Source organism: Delphinus delphis, chromosome 10, assembly GCF_949987515.2.
Source record: "Delphinus delphis chromosome 10, mDelDel1.2, whole genome shotgun sequence".
Taxonomy (NCBI): domain Eukaryota; kingdom Metazoa; phylum Chordata; class Mammalia; order Artiodactyla; family Delphinidae; genus Delphinus; species Delphinus delphis.
Genome location: NC_082692.2, coordinates 92,223,506 through 92,242,032, shown reverse-complemented (window position 1 = coordinate 92,242,032; position 18,527 = coordinate 92,223,506). Strand labels below are relative to the sequence as shown.

The 18,527-nt window shown below is 40.3% G+C and overlaps 1 protein-coding gene across 1 annotated transcript in view; it reads left to right on the top strand.

Annotated features, from left to right (window-relative positions):
- Positions 1-13,210, top strand: part of SUMF1 (sulfatase modifying factor 1) — a 111,606-nt gene extending 98,396 nt beyond the window's left edge. Inside the window, exons 8-9 of the mRNA XM_060022940.1 lie at positions 2,851-2,910; positions 12,108-13,210. Of these exons, the coding sequence (XP_059878923.1) occupies positions 2,851-2,910; positions 12,108-12,218 (171 nt within the window). The 3' untranslated portion in view covers positions 12,219-13,210. The remainder of the gene's footprint in view (positions 1-2,850; positions 2,911-12,107) is intronic.
- Positions 13,211-18,527: the final 5,317 nt, after the last annotated feature.

Genomic DNA, 18,527 nt, shown 5'->3' with positions numbered 1-18,527 from the left:
AGGCTAGAAGTCTGAGACCAAGGTCCTGGCTGGGCCATACTCACTTCAGAGTTTCTAGAATCCTTCCTTGTCTCGTCCTAGCTTCTGGCAGTTCCCCGGAATCCTTGGCATTCTTTGACTTGTAGCTGCATCATTCCAGTCTCTGCGTCCATCTTTACATGGCCTTCTCTGTGTCCTCTCCTCCTGTTATAGGGACACCAGTCATTGGATTTAGGGCTCACCCTAATCCAGTATGACCTCATCTTAACTAATACAGAAAATTACAAATCTGCAAAGTTCCTATTTCCAAATAAGGTCACATTCTGAGGCTCTGAGTGAACATGAATTTGGGGGGACACTATTCAACCCACTACACACTCCGAGTAATTTTTCTGGGTTTTTTTTTGTAAAGTGGTAAGCATTTCAAACGGATGTAGCTGATCCTACATCATGTTGTCTTCTGGCAAGAATAGTTTTATTTATAAGGACCAGATGAGCAGCCACCTAGAGGACTGTGTTAACTGCTGTGGTCATATCAGCCCGGGATGACTCTCATGAGTGCTTGGGTCACTTTGAGGAGTGTCACTTTTATTGGTTGTAGACTTCCTTCATTGGAGATGGTGGTGAAAGGGAACTGTTCTGTTCTCCTTCCTGCCTTCAAATCAGCTCCTTTTTCTTGTTCTTGGATCTAACTTGACAAAAGAATTTAATCTTGCGTGATAGCAGATACTGTAATCAGCATTTAAACTGTCATTTTTTCCATTGTAACCCAGCATGCAGAGACCCCCCTGAAGCAGTGTAACGCAAGGATCCCCAAGCAAGAAATTTAATGTAGGAGAGAGCAGCCGTTCTATGGGATAGCTACACAGCTTTACATGCTTTCATTTCTGCTTCAGTGAATTCTTGGTGATTATGCTGCTTTTACAGGATGATAAACTCACCCAGCAGATTCTGTTGTAATGGCTGTCAGATTCCAGTTACTCCTGGGAAGGATGCTGTTTTGTGAAGTCATTATTTTCACATGTAGCTCCTCTCAATTATAGCTTGCCCATTTCTAATCAATAAAAGTTTGTTAATGTAACATAAAACATTGAAGGCCATGGAAATGCTGTGGCCTTGCAGTGGAATGAAAAATAACCAGTGGCTTGGTCTTTGACAGCTTTTAAGTACCTGTCTTAGAAGAAAACATGAACTTGTGCCCACAAGTTGACATTTGCGAGTCAGTGTGTTAGCCATGCTTGGAGAAAACATGGTTCTTTTAACTTCTGCCACTGACGTCTGGGCCTTTGACAAGCAAAAGGAAAACTAAGATAGGAGGCTCTGTTCAACCTTCTCTTAGTTTCAGTAAGCAAAGAACAGGCAGCTGTATGATTAGTTGACTTCTTGCATAACAAGGGAAAAGCAAAAAATTCTTGTCCCCCTCAGACTTCCCAGATGTGGCTCTGGTTTGTAGGAGTTTACTGGTAACTCTCAAATACTCTTTGCATGGCTTACCTGATGATGAGGCTTTTGTCCTGGCAGCTTTACGGTGTTCATTTGCATTGCACATTTATCCAGAGCCCTCTCTAGAAGTAATAGTCTTACCTCTTGGCTGGCTTTTTCTGCCTCCAGTTCTCATTGCAGTGGTAGCCACTGTTCCTTCTGTTTTTTTTTTTTTTTTTTTGGCCTGCGTTGGGTTTTCGTTGCTGTGTGCGGGCTTCCTCTAGTTGCAGTGAGTGGGGGCTACTCTTTGTTGAGGTGCGTGGGCTTCTCATTGTGGTGGCTTCTCTTGTTGCAGAGCACGGACTCTCGGCGCACAAGTTTCAGTAGTTGTAGCACGCGGGCTCAGTAGCTGTGGCACATGGGCCCTAAAGCGCATGGGCTTCAGTAATCGCGGTGCATGGGCTCAGTAGTTGTGGCTCAAGGGCTCTAGAGTGCAAGCTCAATAGCTGTGGCGCACAGGCTTAGTTGCTCCGCGGCATGTGTGATCTTCCTGGACCAGGGCTCGAACCCGTGTCCCCTGCATTGGCAGGTGGATTCTTAATGACTGAGCCACCAGGAAAGTCCCGCCACTGTTCCTTCTTGCTTTCTTTTAGGCCTTGCCCAATTTCCTATACTCTTGGTCTCTAAACTCTTGAGCCAGGCTGCCTCGGTGTGAATCCTCGTTCTCGCATTTGCTTAATCTCAGAAGTTGTTACAGAAATTACATGAGTTAATATTTGCAGAATACTTAGAACCCTACTTGGTTCATAATAAATACTGTATAAATCTTTTTGAAAAAGATAAAGTATGTTCTATATCTTGATTGTGGTGGTGGTTATACACTTGTCAAAACTCATCAGAAGTGTGCATTTAAAAGTTTTAAAAGTATAAAAGTTTACTGTATATAAAGTATACCTCAGTAAACCTGACCTAAAATTTTTTTAAAGGTAAAAAGCATATCCGTTTATTCAGTCAGCAAAGGGTTTATTAGGTGTTGCACAGTAGGATTTTAAAAACATAATTCAAAGAGGCTTGCCAGTCTAGTTGAGCTGGCCGGTTATAATGCAGGATAAATTTTCCCATCAGTGTGAGAAGGTGTTGTAAGAGGTGCTGCAAGGCAGCTTATTAGTCATCTAGGTAGGAAACACTGTAGGGGTTTGGATTGCTTAAGGCAGTCCCAAAGAGTTCACCAAATAGTCGGAACTTGAGCTGGACCTCAGAAGATGTAGGATTTGGAAAGATGGGCATTCGAGAAGGTGCATGGGTGCAGGTGCAAGACCCAGGGGCAGAAATGCATGTGGAGACGTTAGGCAACCATGTGAGAGCTGGTTGGATTAAAATAGACCCTCTGACTGTGGGAGGGACAGCTGTGCTTTATGGACTAACGAGTTCTCTTCTCTTCATCCACAGAAAGGCCCCCCTTCTGGCAAAGACCGGGTGAAGAAAGGTGGATCCTACATGTGCCATAAGGTAAGTCAAGTCACTAAACTCTGTTCTGGTGTTCTAACAGCAGGTTTATGGATCCATTGTAAACATTAGCCCCAAGATGTCTCATCCACTTCTGTTAATACATACCTATCTCCATCAACGCCAGAAAAAAAAAAGTTTGTGCACAGGCATGGGGAAAAGTGGTTCAAGAAGCAGAGGTTGTAAATGATCTGTTGTCAACCATATTCCATCTGTTGTATCTTGACCCTTTGAGACACCTTTGTTGTCCCATGAATCAGGGTGAGCTGTATATCTGGTTTCCAGCATGTAAGTCTGGAAGCACACCCTTAATTTATTTGAGACTCCTGTAAATTTCTGGCTTGTCTGTTGAGATTAAGTTGAGTTATAAATGGAGGGTAGTTTGTGGTATACTGGAATGGAAACATCCCAAGTGTTCTAGGTATATAGTGTGTGCTTTGTGGAATAAACATCTCTCTCAGACAATGATTCTTCTCTTTGGGCTATAATTTCAGTGTCAGAGTTGGTTGTTCTTGGCGAGTAGAAGTAACTCAGTGTTTCATGAGTAACCTTTTTAAGGAGTTCAGAAATCGAATACCAGTTCTCTCCCTTTTTTTCTTTAAATCATATATTTTTAGTATATCTAGGACTTCAACTTCTATCTCTATGTAAACATGGCATTTTGCAGATTGTTATTACAAGAAGCTTCCCATGGTAATTCAGTCAGTCTAGGCAGTTAGAGACTTAAAACTGTAATGGCTCCAAATTAAGTTATTAATTTGATAATGGAGGCATTGTCAAACTTTGCCTTAAAATAATGGTTCTCAAACTTTATTGTACATTAGAATCATCTGGGATCTATAAAAGATATTGATGCCTATTTCCTCACTCACCTCATTCTGACTTGATATTTCTGGATTGTGACCTGGGCATCAGGATTTTAAAGCTCTCAAGGTGATCATAACATACATCAAAGTTTGGGAGCCACTGGCCTAAAGAGAACCTATTTAAATTATGTATATCTGTGAGTTCGTAGGGGTGTGTGTCTTCTGCATTTCTTAGAATTTTTAGTGTAGTTATTTAGGTGGCAGTTCATAGAGTTGAGTTCACTTTATGCTTTACACTTACCTTTATAACAAGATGTGGACAAATTTATCTTTAAAATTCTAACTTTAATTTTAAATTAAAAGCATTGCCCTAGGTTTTCCCAGTACTTTTAAGTGTTCATATACCCATCTGTCTGTAGTCCCAGATTTTTTTCCTTTGATTCAAGCTGTTGCTGCAGGTGTATCTGAATCCTCTTGCTGGGAAACCAGACTTCCATGAAAAACAGGTGAATCTCTTTTTGCACAAGAGCATCTCAAAACCCTAATTACCACCAGTTATGTGTCTGACATATGGCACTTTTCATAATTGGGAGTCCATTTACTCTGTAAGAATTAAAGACCATAAGATTTTTTTTGCACAAATAAGTGGAGAAAATGAATCCTGTAAAAAACATTTTAAGCATGAACACCAAAATATTCCAGTGCCATGCATATGAATGTGTCTACTTTAACATTTCATTTTTCTTGCTTATTTTAAATGTTTAAAATTTTTATAAGCTTCTTAATTTATTCTTTTAAAATATCTTTTAACATGTTTTGTGTGTGTGTGTATATATATATATATATATATATATATATATATATTTTTTTTTTTTTTGGCGTATGCGGGCCTCTCACTCTTGTGGCCTCTCCCGTTGTGGAGCACAGGCTCCAGACCTGCAGGCTTAGCGGCCCTGGCTCACGGGCCCAGCTGCTCCGCGGCATGTGGGATCTTCCCGGACCGGGGCACGAACCCGTGTCCCCTGCATCAGCAGGCGGACTCTCAACCACTGTGCCACCAGGGAAGCCCTATATTTTTAATAAATACATTTTTATGGTGCAGTTGGTTTTTGTATATTTATGTTGTGTCCTGTAACCTTGTTAAACTCATCTGTATAAGTGATGTTTTTGTAGATTCTTTATATATATATATATCTTTACTGGACTATAATTGCTTTACAATGTTGTGTTAGTTTCTGTTGTACAAGAAAGTGAATCAGCTCTAAGTATATATATATCCCCATATCTCCTCCCTCTTGAGCCTCCCTCCCATCCTCCCTATCCCATCTCTCTAGGTCGTCAGAAAGCATCGAGTTGATCTCCCTGTTGTTTTTGTAGATTGTGTTGTATTTTCTACGTAAGTGGTTATACCATCTGTGAGTATAGACAATTTTACCTCTTCCTTTTTAATCTGGATATCTTTTATTGCTTTTTCTTACTGTATTGTGTTGGCTAGAACCTCCAGTATATCGTTGAATAGGAGTGGTAAGAGCAGACAGTCTTACCTAATTTTTGATCTTAGGGGAAAAACATTTGACTTTTCAAAATTAGGTATGATATAAGCTATAGTGTTTTCAAAGATGCCCTTTATCAGCTTGAGCAAGTCTCCTTCTAGTCCTAGATTTCTGAGAATTTTTTTTATCAGAAATGGATGTGGATTTTGCCAGATGCTTTTTCTAAAGCTATTGAGATGTTTATGTGGTTTTTCTTTTTCAGCCTGTTAATATGGTGAATTATAGTCATTGATTTTCTGTTTTCAAATGTTAAACCATCCTTGGCTTCCTGGAATACATCCACTTAGTTATGATGTATTATCCTTTGTATATGTTTTGGATGCAGTTTGCTAAAATATGTTCGTGATTGGTATTGGTCTCTTGTTTTTTTGTTTTTGTTTTTTTTTCTGTCTGATATTAGTATCAGTGTATTGCTGGCTTCATAGATTGATTTGGGAAATATTCCCTCATCTTGAATTTTTTGGGGAAGAGTTCATGTAGAGTTAGCATTTTTCTTCCTTAAATGTCTGATAGAATTTCCCCAGGAAAACCATTTGGGCCTAGAGTTGTAACCATACATTTAATTTAGTTAATAGCTACAGGGTTGTGCAGATTATCTGTTTGTTCTTGATTAAGCTCTGGGAGTTTGTGTCTTTCAAGGAATTTGTCCATTTCAGCTGAGTTAATGAATTTATTGACATAAACTTTGCCTTTTCACTTGCTGTTTAGACCATTTATATTTAATGTGATTGTTGATATGGCTGGATTTAAATTTGTTGTCTTGATATTTGTTTTTCTCTTTGTCTCATCTGTTCTTTTCCTTTTGCTTTTTTTTTTCTTTTTTTGGATTAAGTGGTTTTTTTATCACTTCATTGTCTCTCCTTTGGCTTATTAGCTATAACTCTTTATTTAAAAATTTTGTGGCTGATTTAGAGTTTATATTATACATCTTTAACTTTTCTTAGTCACCCTGAAGGATAAGTTTTAATTTAGTCAGGCTCAGAGTGATGGAGAGAGTATTCCAGAAAACAGAATAGCAGAGTGACAAAACTGAGTGGGATCCACAAGATTTTCCAGAGAGAAACGGCAGCTCTAGGATCTTTGGTCAAGTTAATTGTAGATGATGTAGGTTTTTAACCTCAGCCTGGTTATTTTGGTGTAGTCAAGAAAACAGCGCAGTGTTGGCTGTGAATTACTTTCAGTGCTTGTTGTTTACACTAGATTAAGAGTGGCAGTTTTAACTGCCACTAAGTATATTAAGATGTGGACTCTAGAATTAGATCTGGGTTGGAGTTCTGTAACTGTTCTTTGCTAGTCTTTGCCTGTAACATTAGGCAAATTACTTAACCTTTCTAAGCCTCAGTTTTCACACTTGTAAAATGTACATCATAACTGCACGTATTGTAAGGTTCTTACGAGGAATAAATGCAGCAAAGTAAATAAGCACTTGGTACAGTGCCTAGCTCATGGTAAAGTCTCCATAAGTTAGTTGCTGCTAACACCATCATTCTTAATCATCATCTTTATTATAATAAGATTATTTTCTCCCATTTTCTCTTTTGAATAAAAACCAACTAATGAACTGCTAACTAGACAGGCAGAATCCTGGAAATGATTACTGTAGCACAGGTAAAAATCAATAAAGGAAAGAAAATCAATAAAAAGAGAAAAGAATAATGTAATTCATTTTGAAAAAAAAATCATCTTGCTTAGAAGGTAACTTACTTTTGATCATGGCCCAGGGCCAGTTTGCATGACTAAAGTAAGCTCTGATTATTATTTTTGATTTTTTGAAAGTCCATCCAAAGTATAGCTTCAGTAAGGAGACGAGGCACAGAAAGAACAACTATGAGTCAACATGGTGTTAAGAGCACAGATTCTGGAATGGGACTGAAAAGACTGTAATCCTGGATTCACAGTTACAAACCATGTGACCTTAGGCACACTATTACCACACCTGTGTGTCGGTTTTTTCCTTGTGTATACATATATATATATTATTGTGTATACAATAATACCTACCTCAGGATTATTGAGAGGATTAAGTCACTTAATACATGTGAAGTTCTTAGAACAGTTCACATGGTAAGTACTCAGGAAATACTAGTCTTTCTTGAAGTTGTTAGATTAATCTCTGTGGGATCTTTAGCCCAACCTACAACATTGACGAAATCCTCACTCCCCTACCCCCTCAACCCCACCATTTTACATCAAGATTAGTAGCAAAAGGAGTTGTCCAAGTGTCAGTGGCAAGAGCAATGGATGGGAAATTGAGAGACCTGAGTTCTGCTGTGTCATTTTTCTATAATCATTTTGTTCATAATGAGCTACAATTACCTTAAAACTGTTCTTTATCCCTAAAAGTCTTCCTCTCATAAAAACCATATTGCCGTCCCACTTGACTTCAGAGCCCCAAGGCTGGTAAGCCATTATCTTAAATGAATTGTTCTTGAATCCAGGATCATATTCTTAGTGCAGATATCGAGGTCAGTTTCACAAAGTAATTAGCCATTTTGATGAAATGGGGCTAAAATAGGCCCTCACTACTACCTCTGTTCTTAATTAATAAAATGACCCATATTTCAACCACTCAAAGACCTAACATCATTAATAACCATTTTTAGTGCTAAAAGTAGAGTTGGAAAAAAAGAAAGCGCAATGAGGACATATGAAATCAGGCCATTTTTCTCTTTAATTACGTATTTCATTAGTTGCCGATTACTGGAATTTAAAATGAACTGCTTATTAATAAATGTTTGCTGAGTGAATGAGTGCATTTGCAGTGGAATGATAATGTGAATTGACTGTTTTCTCATGTGATGGTCCTGACCTTTCAACACTAACTTGTAGTGAGACTTGCTTTTTAGTGTTTAGTTCTTCATCATTTAGGTTAATGGAAGACTTTAGGTACTGCTATGGTCCAAAAAAGGACTAGCTCTTTTTGTTGTCACTGATTTTAAGCTTTTTTGTTATGTAAGCAAAACATTTTCATGGCATAAAAATTAGAAAATAAATAATAAACAGAAAAATGAAAAAAATCGTTCACGCTGCTTTCTGAAGAAAACTGTTAATAGCATTCTACCAAACTCTTCGGTGCACTTTTATTTTTTCTTCCCAAAATGGATTTATGCTGTATGTACCAGGGCCTTCAAATATGACTATGGTCAATAACTTCTTATACATCATGGATCTCTTTTCTGATCACAGTGCTCCAGGCAGGCACAATTCGTCACAGTTGCTACAGCCTGCATTTTGTGGCATATGAAAACCAAATTTTAAAACAGTTTGTTATAGAATTTGAGAGACAAGTTGCATATTGAACTATGCCATCGGACAAAGACCTCAGTCCTATGCCTTGTCACCAGAGATACCCCTTCATCTTTTCCATTTATATAACAAATAATTTTCCTATTTTTGTAGCAAATGCGTAACCGTATTCAGATGCTGGCAAGGAATCATCTTCCCAACACAAGATCACTAAGACCTGCAGAGAAGCTGCTTTTGTTTTAGTAAGGAAGCAGGTTAACCCAAGGAGGTCAGATAAGACAGGCAAAGTGAGTTCTTTTAATTAAGAGTGTTGTGTTCATTATAAAGTAACAATTACAATAATCTCCACATGTCTACTGCTTTACTTTTTCATGTAAAGATAAGATGAAGCATTTTGACATTATTCCATTAATAGCCCCATTTTATCGGAAGAGGGAGCAGATTCAGAAAGGCTTTGCCTAAGGTTAAATAGCTAATGAGTCTTGGATTTTGCCTTTTCAGGTGAGTAAATTAGTAAAATGTTTGTCACAATTTCCATCTGTGTCAAGCCCAACCTCTTTCTGCCAAGTAGACCAACTTTAATGTGACTCCATCCTATTTATCCACCCACGTTTCCTGCTTTTTATCATTTATCCTCTCTGTGCCACTCATTGCTTTTGCCTGGAATTCTCATTCTCTGAATCTTTGGGCAGCTCAGCTCTCGCAGCGCCTCATCAGAGGAGCCTTCCCAGGCCACCTTATCTAAGTCGCACCTAGTCACGTCTAGTCCTCTCTCCCTATGTGACTTTCTTCCAAGCTGACCACTGCCAGAAGCACTCTTGAATTTATCCGTTTATTTATTGTCTGACTACTTAACTCCTTGTTGAATGTGAGCTTCCCGATAACGGGTACATTGTTTTGTTCCGCATTGCTTCCCTCGTGCCCAGAATAGCATCTAGCATGTTGTAAACTCTCAAATATTCAATGAATAAATAAACCATGCTCTGACACTCTCAGGCTGTGGCCTTGCTATCCTCTTCACTTGCCTGAATTTTTCCATTTTTATGCCTCTGATGTTATTGTTTTCTCCACTTAACATACCTTCTTTCCTTGTTTCTAAGTCCTGTAAATCAGTGCTACTCAGTTTGTGGTCCATGGGCCCGTAGCATTAGCAGCGCCTGTAAGCTGGTTAGGAATGCAGATTCTTGGAACCCACACCAGACTTACTGAATCAGGATCTCTGGGTTTGTGGCCTAGGAATAGGTATTTACATGAGCTCTCCAGGCTATTCTTCTGTATACTCAAGTCGGAAGGCCACTGCCATAATCACGTAAATCCTGCTCTGGCCAAGTTCTGCCTTCAAAAGTCTTTCCTAAAAAATTAGACATTTAGTGACTATTTCCTCCCCTGAATTAATAGTAGCCTCAGAATCTTTTAATCCTAGCTTGTTTTGTAGCTTTTTGATGTGTAATCATTGTTTCCTCAACCAGCCTGTGATCTCCAGCGGGACGGTGCGCACAGGAGGCGATCAGGAAACGCTTGATTGTTTTTTGTCATGTGTGGTCCAGTTATGGAACAAGAATGTCCCTGTCTGACTGCCTGCCCCCCTGCCCCAAGCTCGATTCTTGCTCCAATGTAGAATTCACTGCACACACTGAGAGCATGGGGCCCTGCATTATCCACAGGAGCTTGATTCTAAAAATACCAAAGCACCTTGCTTCACAGCAGCCCAGTGAGTAGGCCCTACATGGAACAAAGCTTCTGCCGTGTCTTTCTGCATGGTCACCTCTAGTCATTTTAGAGCTTCCGTTGCATCCCAATCACAGGTAGTAGCAGATGCCATCACATCTTTCATTATTTCAGGCATATTTTTTTATTCATTTTCCCTCTGCCTGCCTGAATGTTGGTAATAGTGTTACATTCTTCACTGGCCACAGGGAAAATGAGAAAATTGGTTGCTACTGTTTTGCTATCTATAAAAGACAGAGCACCATGTGTTTTTTGTTTTTTTCATGGTGGAAGTGCTCCAGAGAATTCCTTTGTCAGCTCTAGAGATAATTTTTATGAAGATTAGAAACATTCAACTTTCGTGAGAGAAAGGAGAATAATAAGAATTAAGGAAAAAAAAAACATCTTTCATACTGCCCTATTTTGCCCCTCCACAAATTCTCTCTGCTTCATGAGTTCCAAAGTTACTCTACATGATTCTTTGTGCAGTTTCTTTAACCAGCGGCGGGGACTTGAGTTTCCCAGCGCCCACTCAGAGTTGATGCTCTTGGTACACAGGGTAACTAGTTTATTTTCATTGTCTGTTATTTTTGATCAAAGATCTTAGGACATAAGAGTTCCATGCATGGTTATTTTTGGAACGTGGAAGCTTTTGAAGTGTTTGAATCAAGTCATCTGTGGTTATTCACTGACTATCTAGTAGGTGACCAGGGATATGTGTTAGGTTTTCCCTGGTGTGTACATGCAGGGGGCTATAACAGGGGTGGGACAGAATCATGAGTTGTGATGCCTTTCCATCTACGAGTATCGACTGTTGCTAGGCAGGCAAGCACACCACAGTTAGACCTGGGTTCGAATTCTACTTCTTTTAACAACTGTGTCATCTAGGGTAACTCATTTAATTCCTCTGGCCATTATGATCAAATCAAATAAGTGATGAAGGCGCCTAGCACCATGCCTGGAGAGCTTGATGTCTGTGTGTTTGTGCATATGTATATACCATACTCTGCTCTTATAAAATAAAACAATACCAAACAAGTCCCCCACACAAAGATACATAGCTTTATGAATTACTGTGATTTAAACTCCAAAAGCAATGTATGAAGAAAAAATGTTTTCCACAGCCTTTCCTACTCTTGATGTTCCTGGGCTTGCTGTTCAATTTTTTGCCAACCTGTTGGATAGTAAATAATATCTTAATGTTGCTCTTAATTAATATTTTCTCAATTGCCATTTAGCTTTATTACTTGGTTTCTTGTCTACTTGTCAAATGCTATTCTAAATGTGCAAACGTGCAAATAACTCTTTAAATTATAAAAGTAATACATAGTTATCATCGGAAATTTGAAACCCCACTGCCTGAGGATAACTGTGGTTCGGATTATGGTGCATTTTGAATCTTCCAGTCTGCTTTTCTTTGGCGTACGTGATCATCTAGATTGAGATCATAGCACATACACAGTTTTGTATTCTGACTTTTTCATTTAAGATTGTATCCTGAGAAATTCCTGTGTCATTAAATGTTACATGAAAACATGCCTTTTAATGGCTGCTTACGAGTCTAAATTACGGATGCGCCATAACTTATGTAACCATTGGTTGTTACATTTTTTTAAACTGTTCTAAGTAATACTCACACCAACATCTTTGTACTCTATCTAGTCACGTTTATAACAGAACACTGGATAATGTGGTGAGCTCTCAACGCGCTACCCTTTTCGGAAACATAGCTGCTAAATGTGCAGGAGGCGGGTGCCTGTAGGCAGGCACTGTCTGCAGATAGGCATAACTCTCTACAGTTGGTACTTGGGTACAACGTCAATCTGACAGTTGAGAGCCTTCAGCCCAGAGTCCAAGAGCACTCATGTGTCTGGTTCTCTCCGCAAAGTCCTACTGCTACAGGTATCGCTGTGCTGCTCGAAGCCAGAACACACCTGACAGCTCCGCTTCGAATCTGGGATTCCGCTGTGCAGCCGACCACCTGCCCACCACAGGCTAACAGCCACGAAGAGCCTTCCTGAATCGGAGAAGTCGTGTCTAACCTGCACGCGGCTTCCCTCAGAAGGCTGAACAACCTCGTGTGAAGAATTCCCACCCCCAGGTGGGTTACCTACCTGCCCAATGGCCAAAGGAACCGTGTGGCGAGACCAAATAGCTGACCTGCATCAGCAAGTGTGCTTTATTGTGTGGTGCATTTCATGTTTTACGTTTGGAGTCTTTTAAAGAGGAAGGCGGTGGAGGGCACCCTGAACTAGGCCTCAGGAGGTCTGCGTTCTACCCAGGCTCTGCCCCTGGGTTAGACTCCAGGGTCCCACACTTGACCTTCCTGGGCCTCAGTGACCTCATCTGTCCAGTGAGGGGATGCACAACATGATCTCTGAGGCTGTCTCCCAACTCGCAGATTGTCTGAATATATGAGATTCTATTGTGATTTCATAGTGAGAGTTTATGGCAGGTTATTTTTTAGCTGTTTTTTCCCATGTGTGAACCTTGGGTAATACTAATCATGTAAAATAATCGTTCTCTTGTATATTATTTTCAGAAAAGAATGAGGGGGGTGGCGGTGATGGGTCTTTATATTCGTACTGCACTTTGTTTTTTCAAGGAAATCAGTGTCTTTTACATTGTTATAATGAATCCCACTTGGGCCAGTGATGGTGCGCTCAAGTTCAGCAGTCCGAACACGCAGGGATGTCTGTGAGGTGACTTTACTGTGCTTTATATTTTAACATTAAGTGCCTTTGGTTCAGGGGGGCAGTTACAAGCCCTATTTCCCCCTCTCCCCAAAGCCTTTGGTGAATGTGAAATGTTTGCTACATGGAGAAACCTGTTTAATTCTAAATGTAGGAGAAAAAAACCAAGAACCTTGAATTAACTGTATTCAGGGTATCCAGTATTTTGTAATAGGGAAGTAGGAAATCTTGTTGGCTGTGGAGTGTCAGATGCTTCAGATCATGCACTGTGTCGAATAAAGTGGTATCTGCTAAATCAGGCTTCACTCTCATTGTTTCCTTTTCTCTTTCCCTCTATTATGTTTTCTTTTAAAGAAATGACTTTGTGATATGTATGTGTTTTGTTTGCTAGAAAACTTTCTTGTTGTTTAGCTATTTGATAACTTGGATATTTGAGCAGTGTGTGGGAATTTTTATTCCAAAAAGCAAGGCTGTTCTGCCAGGAACCTGATTATGACCGTGCTTCTTCGTGCCTCAGTAGATGAGACAAGGTCAAGGGCGGCGCCTCCATCCTGTGAAACGCAACAGGTGCTTCACATGCCGGGAAAGCACCTTGACTTAGAGTGATGGCTTCCAGCCAGAAGTCCCTGTCATCACGATCCCAGCCTGATTCCCCAGTCCTCAAAGAACCCACATTTGCTTCTAGCATGTCATTTGAAAGGAGAGGCTTGTCTTTATGTTGGTTGTTCAAAAGCTAAGTCACAGAGTATTCTTAAGTGTTCAGCCAACTCTTGATTGCTACGTTTGCACCTGGCCTCCTAATGTTAAAACATTTATCCTGAGAAACAGTTGTGTTGCTGGGGTGTTTGGCCACATTTGTTAGTCTGTCACTTTGCGGATATAAAATGTTTCTTTACACGCTCTCATCAGTTGATGATTAATTTGGGCAAAACCAACAACAAAAAAGCATTTGGTTCATTGAAAAGGCTAATGGAGGAAATAAGGTATTTTATTCTTAAGTCACCAGTACTCAAGCACAGTTTTTGTTTTTACTTGTTACCTCCCACTTACTTACATTTTTCACATGGTTATACTTTTAGTGTGTGTATTTTGGATTCTTTTCTTGGTAATTAATGTTATATAGCATAAATATTTTGGGGTGTGTTTTGGCTTAGTCTTTAGAATTGCATTTTTAGCAGCAGCATAATGTTAGAAAGCATTTAAAGTGAAATCCTAACAAGCCCTTCATTTAAGAACCACATTTCTCGGTTACTGGCTGCAGAGCGTGCCAGACTACAGACAGCTGTGGCTACTGCGCTTTATAAAATTGTGTGTTGACTTAGGAACAGACTGACAGGATCGCAGTATACGAACTGCAGCTTTAATGCTGTATACGCATTTCTGAAAAATCTCACCTTCTGCAAAATTGCGTGTAAAAAATAGGGAGCATGAGGAAAAATAGAGGTAGGGGCAGACCACTCACATGTTAAGGAACTTTGCCGCTAGAGCGCTAACAAAAATAATACCTATCCTACTAAAATCAGTAGCTCAGTTAAATCTGCAGTGGCAGCATCACAGCCAGTCAGTCCTTTGCAGCCTTAAGCCCTGGGGCTCCTCCATCTTTCTTTTCTAAGCTGTAAGTTTTATTTATTTATTTATTTATTTATTTATTTATTTATTTTTGCGGTGTGTGGGCCTCTCACTGTTGTGGCCTCTCCCGTTGCGGAGCACAGGCTCCAGACGTGCAGGCTTAGCGGCCATGGCTCACGGGCCCAGCCGCTCCGCGGCATGTGGGATCCTCCCGAACCGGGGCACGAACCCGTGTCCCCTGCATCGGCAGGCAGACTCTCAACCACTGCGCCACCAGGGAAGACCTTAAGATGTAAGTTTTTAATGGCATTTGCTTTTAATGGAGACCACTTCCATCAAAAGTAAAGATCTGATTGGGGTTTTAGACTTCTGCATCAGTCTTTATAAGGTTAGGGGGGCAGTGTTTTTGTAGTATCTTTATTCAAACTCGCAGATTTTCAGAGAGTTTATTTAACATAGGGCAAATTTGAGCAATTTTGAAGCCACTAAATAAACCACTACTTGTACTTCCATAGGGTTAAAAAAAGTATTTTGGAGGTCTTCATATATCGCTAAAGTTTTCTATTAACTTTCAAGAAAGTTTACCCGTGATGGTTTCAAAACACATTTCAAATAACATACACCCCAACGTGACTTTCACATTCGACCATCTTCCAATCTCTGTTTACAAATCACTTACGAGCTATTTCTGCATTAAAGAAATATTCGTCTTAACAGAACAGACTACTTGGCTGATGTGCCAGTACCAGTATAGGAAAATCTGTGTTTTGTTTGTTTGTTTGTTTTGTTTGTGTTTTCAGGAACTCATTTATTAGGTGTGTGCTTCTAATTCATTTTTTGTCCCATTGAAGAGTGGAGGAAATTGAAGATCTGTTCTCAAATCTGCTTTGGTCCTGAATCTTGGGCAGTCTTAATATATATTCAGGGGTGTACATGAGGTTCTGAGTAGGGAGCAGGTCATCTTCTTTTAAGCCTGTAAACATGAGTAGAAGGGGGGAGTGACGGGGAGTGATGGTTGTGGTGATCAAGAGTGACCTTTCCTTCTTAGAAAACATCAGATTACTTAGAGGCATCAAACTTTGCATGGTTCAACCTACAGCTTAAAATGAAATACAGATCTCCACCAATGTAGACATTTTTTTTCTTTTTTTAACTCTTCCCTCCCCACTTTTTTTTTTTTTTGACAGAGCATCTCTGTTGTCCACATGAAAGGAAAAAAGAAATCGAAGATGCTATTTATTTTAGTAAGTGTTGGTTTGGGCTGGGGCGTGGTGGGGTAGTGGCTCCAAACTAATATGTTGGTAAATTCTGTTTTCCTTGGACCATCTTTACTAAGAATTCTGTTGTTGACATAAAATAAGGCAAAGGGCCTTTCATCCATGAGAATCTCAGGAACCTCTTGCTAATCACCTTTTCAAAACAGATCATGGGGCTTCCCTGGTGGCGCAGTGGTTGAGAGTCCGCCTGCCGATGCAGGGGACACGGGTTTGTGCCCTGGTCCGGGAAGATCCCACATGCTGTGGAGCGGCTGGGCCTGTGAGCCATGGCCGCTGAGCCTGCGCATCCGGAGCCTGTGCTCCGCAACGGGAGAGGCCACAGCAGTGAGAGGCCCGCGTACCGCGGAAAAAAAAAAACAAAACAGATCATGTTTTCAAGCTACACATAAAGTTGTTCTATGTGGTAAAATCCATAGTTGACCTAGTGAAAGGAGTATTTTGAGGAAAAAAAGACGTGGAAATATGATGTTTTCTGTTCTGAGACTTCAGGAATTTGATACAAGGGACTAGTGTAGGATTTATTTTTCCTTTATAAAATATTTGGTATGCATTTCTTCCCCCTTCCTTCCAACAGATATCGAAACTAACCTTACCATTGGCAATATTTATCACCAGGGAGTTAACCTGCAGGCTGGCTTTTAGGAGGAGCACTGGAGGTGCAGAGCCTGGCTCTTGTGGGAACGGGGGCGACAAGAAGCAGGCTGACTGATGCCCATTCTAAAGGCGCTGTCATTGCTCTGCCCTCCCTTGGCCGCCATGCAGAAACGTGAGCCCAGACTTTCTCGATTGTCCAATTTCTGGGAGTACATACCTGGCTCTTTGCATTTTCCTGTGAAGTCTTCTGAGTTTTTAATGTTGGCAACCAATTCAGATTAAAAAAAAAACACTGTGAGGACCTAATAAATTGCTTCTGTAGCCAGATTCAGCCTGTGGAGTGCTACTTTTCAACCGAGATTATGAAAAGTTGATTCATTTCATGGAGCACGAAATCCCATGTTATTTCTTTCTGAAAAATGACTGATCAAGTAAGTAATGTACCAGTTAGAAATGTCCGAGTTTGAGAAAGGGCAGTGGCTTGCCCAAGGCTATCATCTTGCCTAGAAATGCCATAGGGAACACCTTTTCTCCATCCCCACCCCATCCCACCTAAAATCATTTAATAGCCATAGGCAAGCTCAGCAGTGCTATCAACAGTTCATTTTCATTAACTTTGGCACTTAAGTTTGCAGACTAATATCAGAGAATAGCAGAAATGTCAGTTGCTTAACTGTTGGTTTCATTTATTAAAATTTAATTGTCTGTAATACGAACTACCCCACAGTAGGCATTGTTTTTATAGGTTTTGCCAGAAGCAGCCATGCTGTTAGTGAAAGCTGGCCTTTGTTGTTTCAAATGCTTAAAACACCATGGAAATTATTAACGCCAAGAGGCTCAGTTGGAGCCCTGGCAGCAGGCCAGAACTCCTTCCTTCCTCTGACTCTTGTGTTTAGACTATTAAAGCAGGAGTTTAATTAATTTTATGATTAAGAAAAATCATTACAGATAATATTCAGGTAGGCTGTAAAATGAGATAGGCTCTTTTCTGAAATTTGCCCTATTTAGGATTGGAAAGTTGAAGGGATTAGCACCAAGGGGGTGGAATTTTTCAGCTTCAGATCAGATTCTAATCTGCCCCCAAATGGTAATTGACTCCACAGTCATCATTATGAGAAGGCTGGTTGGGCCTTTGGAATTAGTCATCGTTGTCAGGCAAAAAGACACTTCCATTGCAGGGTAATTGAAGGCCGGGCAGGATTGTCTCCCATTGCTGGGCCTGGGCCATGTTTGACAAACTCCTTGTTTTCTTTGCTGAGGAAATGGAAGACCGATCAGACCAACCCGTTTCCAACATGTCAGTTTGGCACCTCAACAGGGTAAGGTTAGAAGCTCTGAATCAACACTTAGCAGGAAAGTGAAACCAGCTGACAGTCAATCAGGGGAACAGAGATAAGCCCTTCCTTGTCAGGTGGTGCTGATAAAAGGTTCACCTGCATTTAGTTTGGTGCCTGTTAAGAAGGGCCCTTTGTGGTTGCTTTGCTGAAGTCCACAATTTTTCTCTGCCCCAGACACTTGACAAATGAAATTTTATTTATTTTCTTTTAAATGACATGGAAGGATGCCCTTTTTAATCTCTTCTGTTATCTTCTTTAAAAGGCAGTTTATCATGGTGTGAAGAGAGCACCAGAATGAGATTATCTGGGATTGTTTCCCTGCCTCTCCACCTACTTACCTTGTGGCCTTTAGGCAGGTAATGTCCTCTCAGGTTAAATGGGGATAATAATAGTACCTACCTCTTGAGGTTGTGCGGAGATATGAAATAATACAAAAATAAAGTGTTTAGCACAAATTACTTGGGTAAGTGCTTGCTAGGTACTTGTTTCTACTATGAGTGTGATTATTAAGATCAGAGGAGCAGGAAGGTACTACCAGACAGTCCTGGTCAGTCATGGGGTTCAGCTTAGAACAGGGAGCAAAGTGGGCCAAGAGGCAGAAAACAAAGAGGCTGAATTTAAAAGCGTAACTTGATCTCTATCTCAAATATAAAAAAAGAAGCTGGCATGATTGACCCCCAAATCTCTGTTAATACTTGAATTTGAAAATGTTCTGACACTATGTGGTCCATCTGTTCCCCAAATTTTGTCTGCGCCGGTGCAGCTTGTGGGATTTTAGTTCCCCAACCAATGATCAAACCCGGGCCCTCGGCAGTGAGAGCACAGAGTCCTGACCACT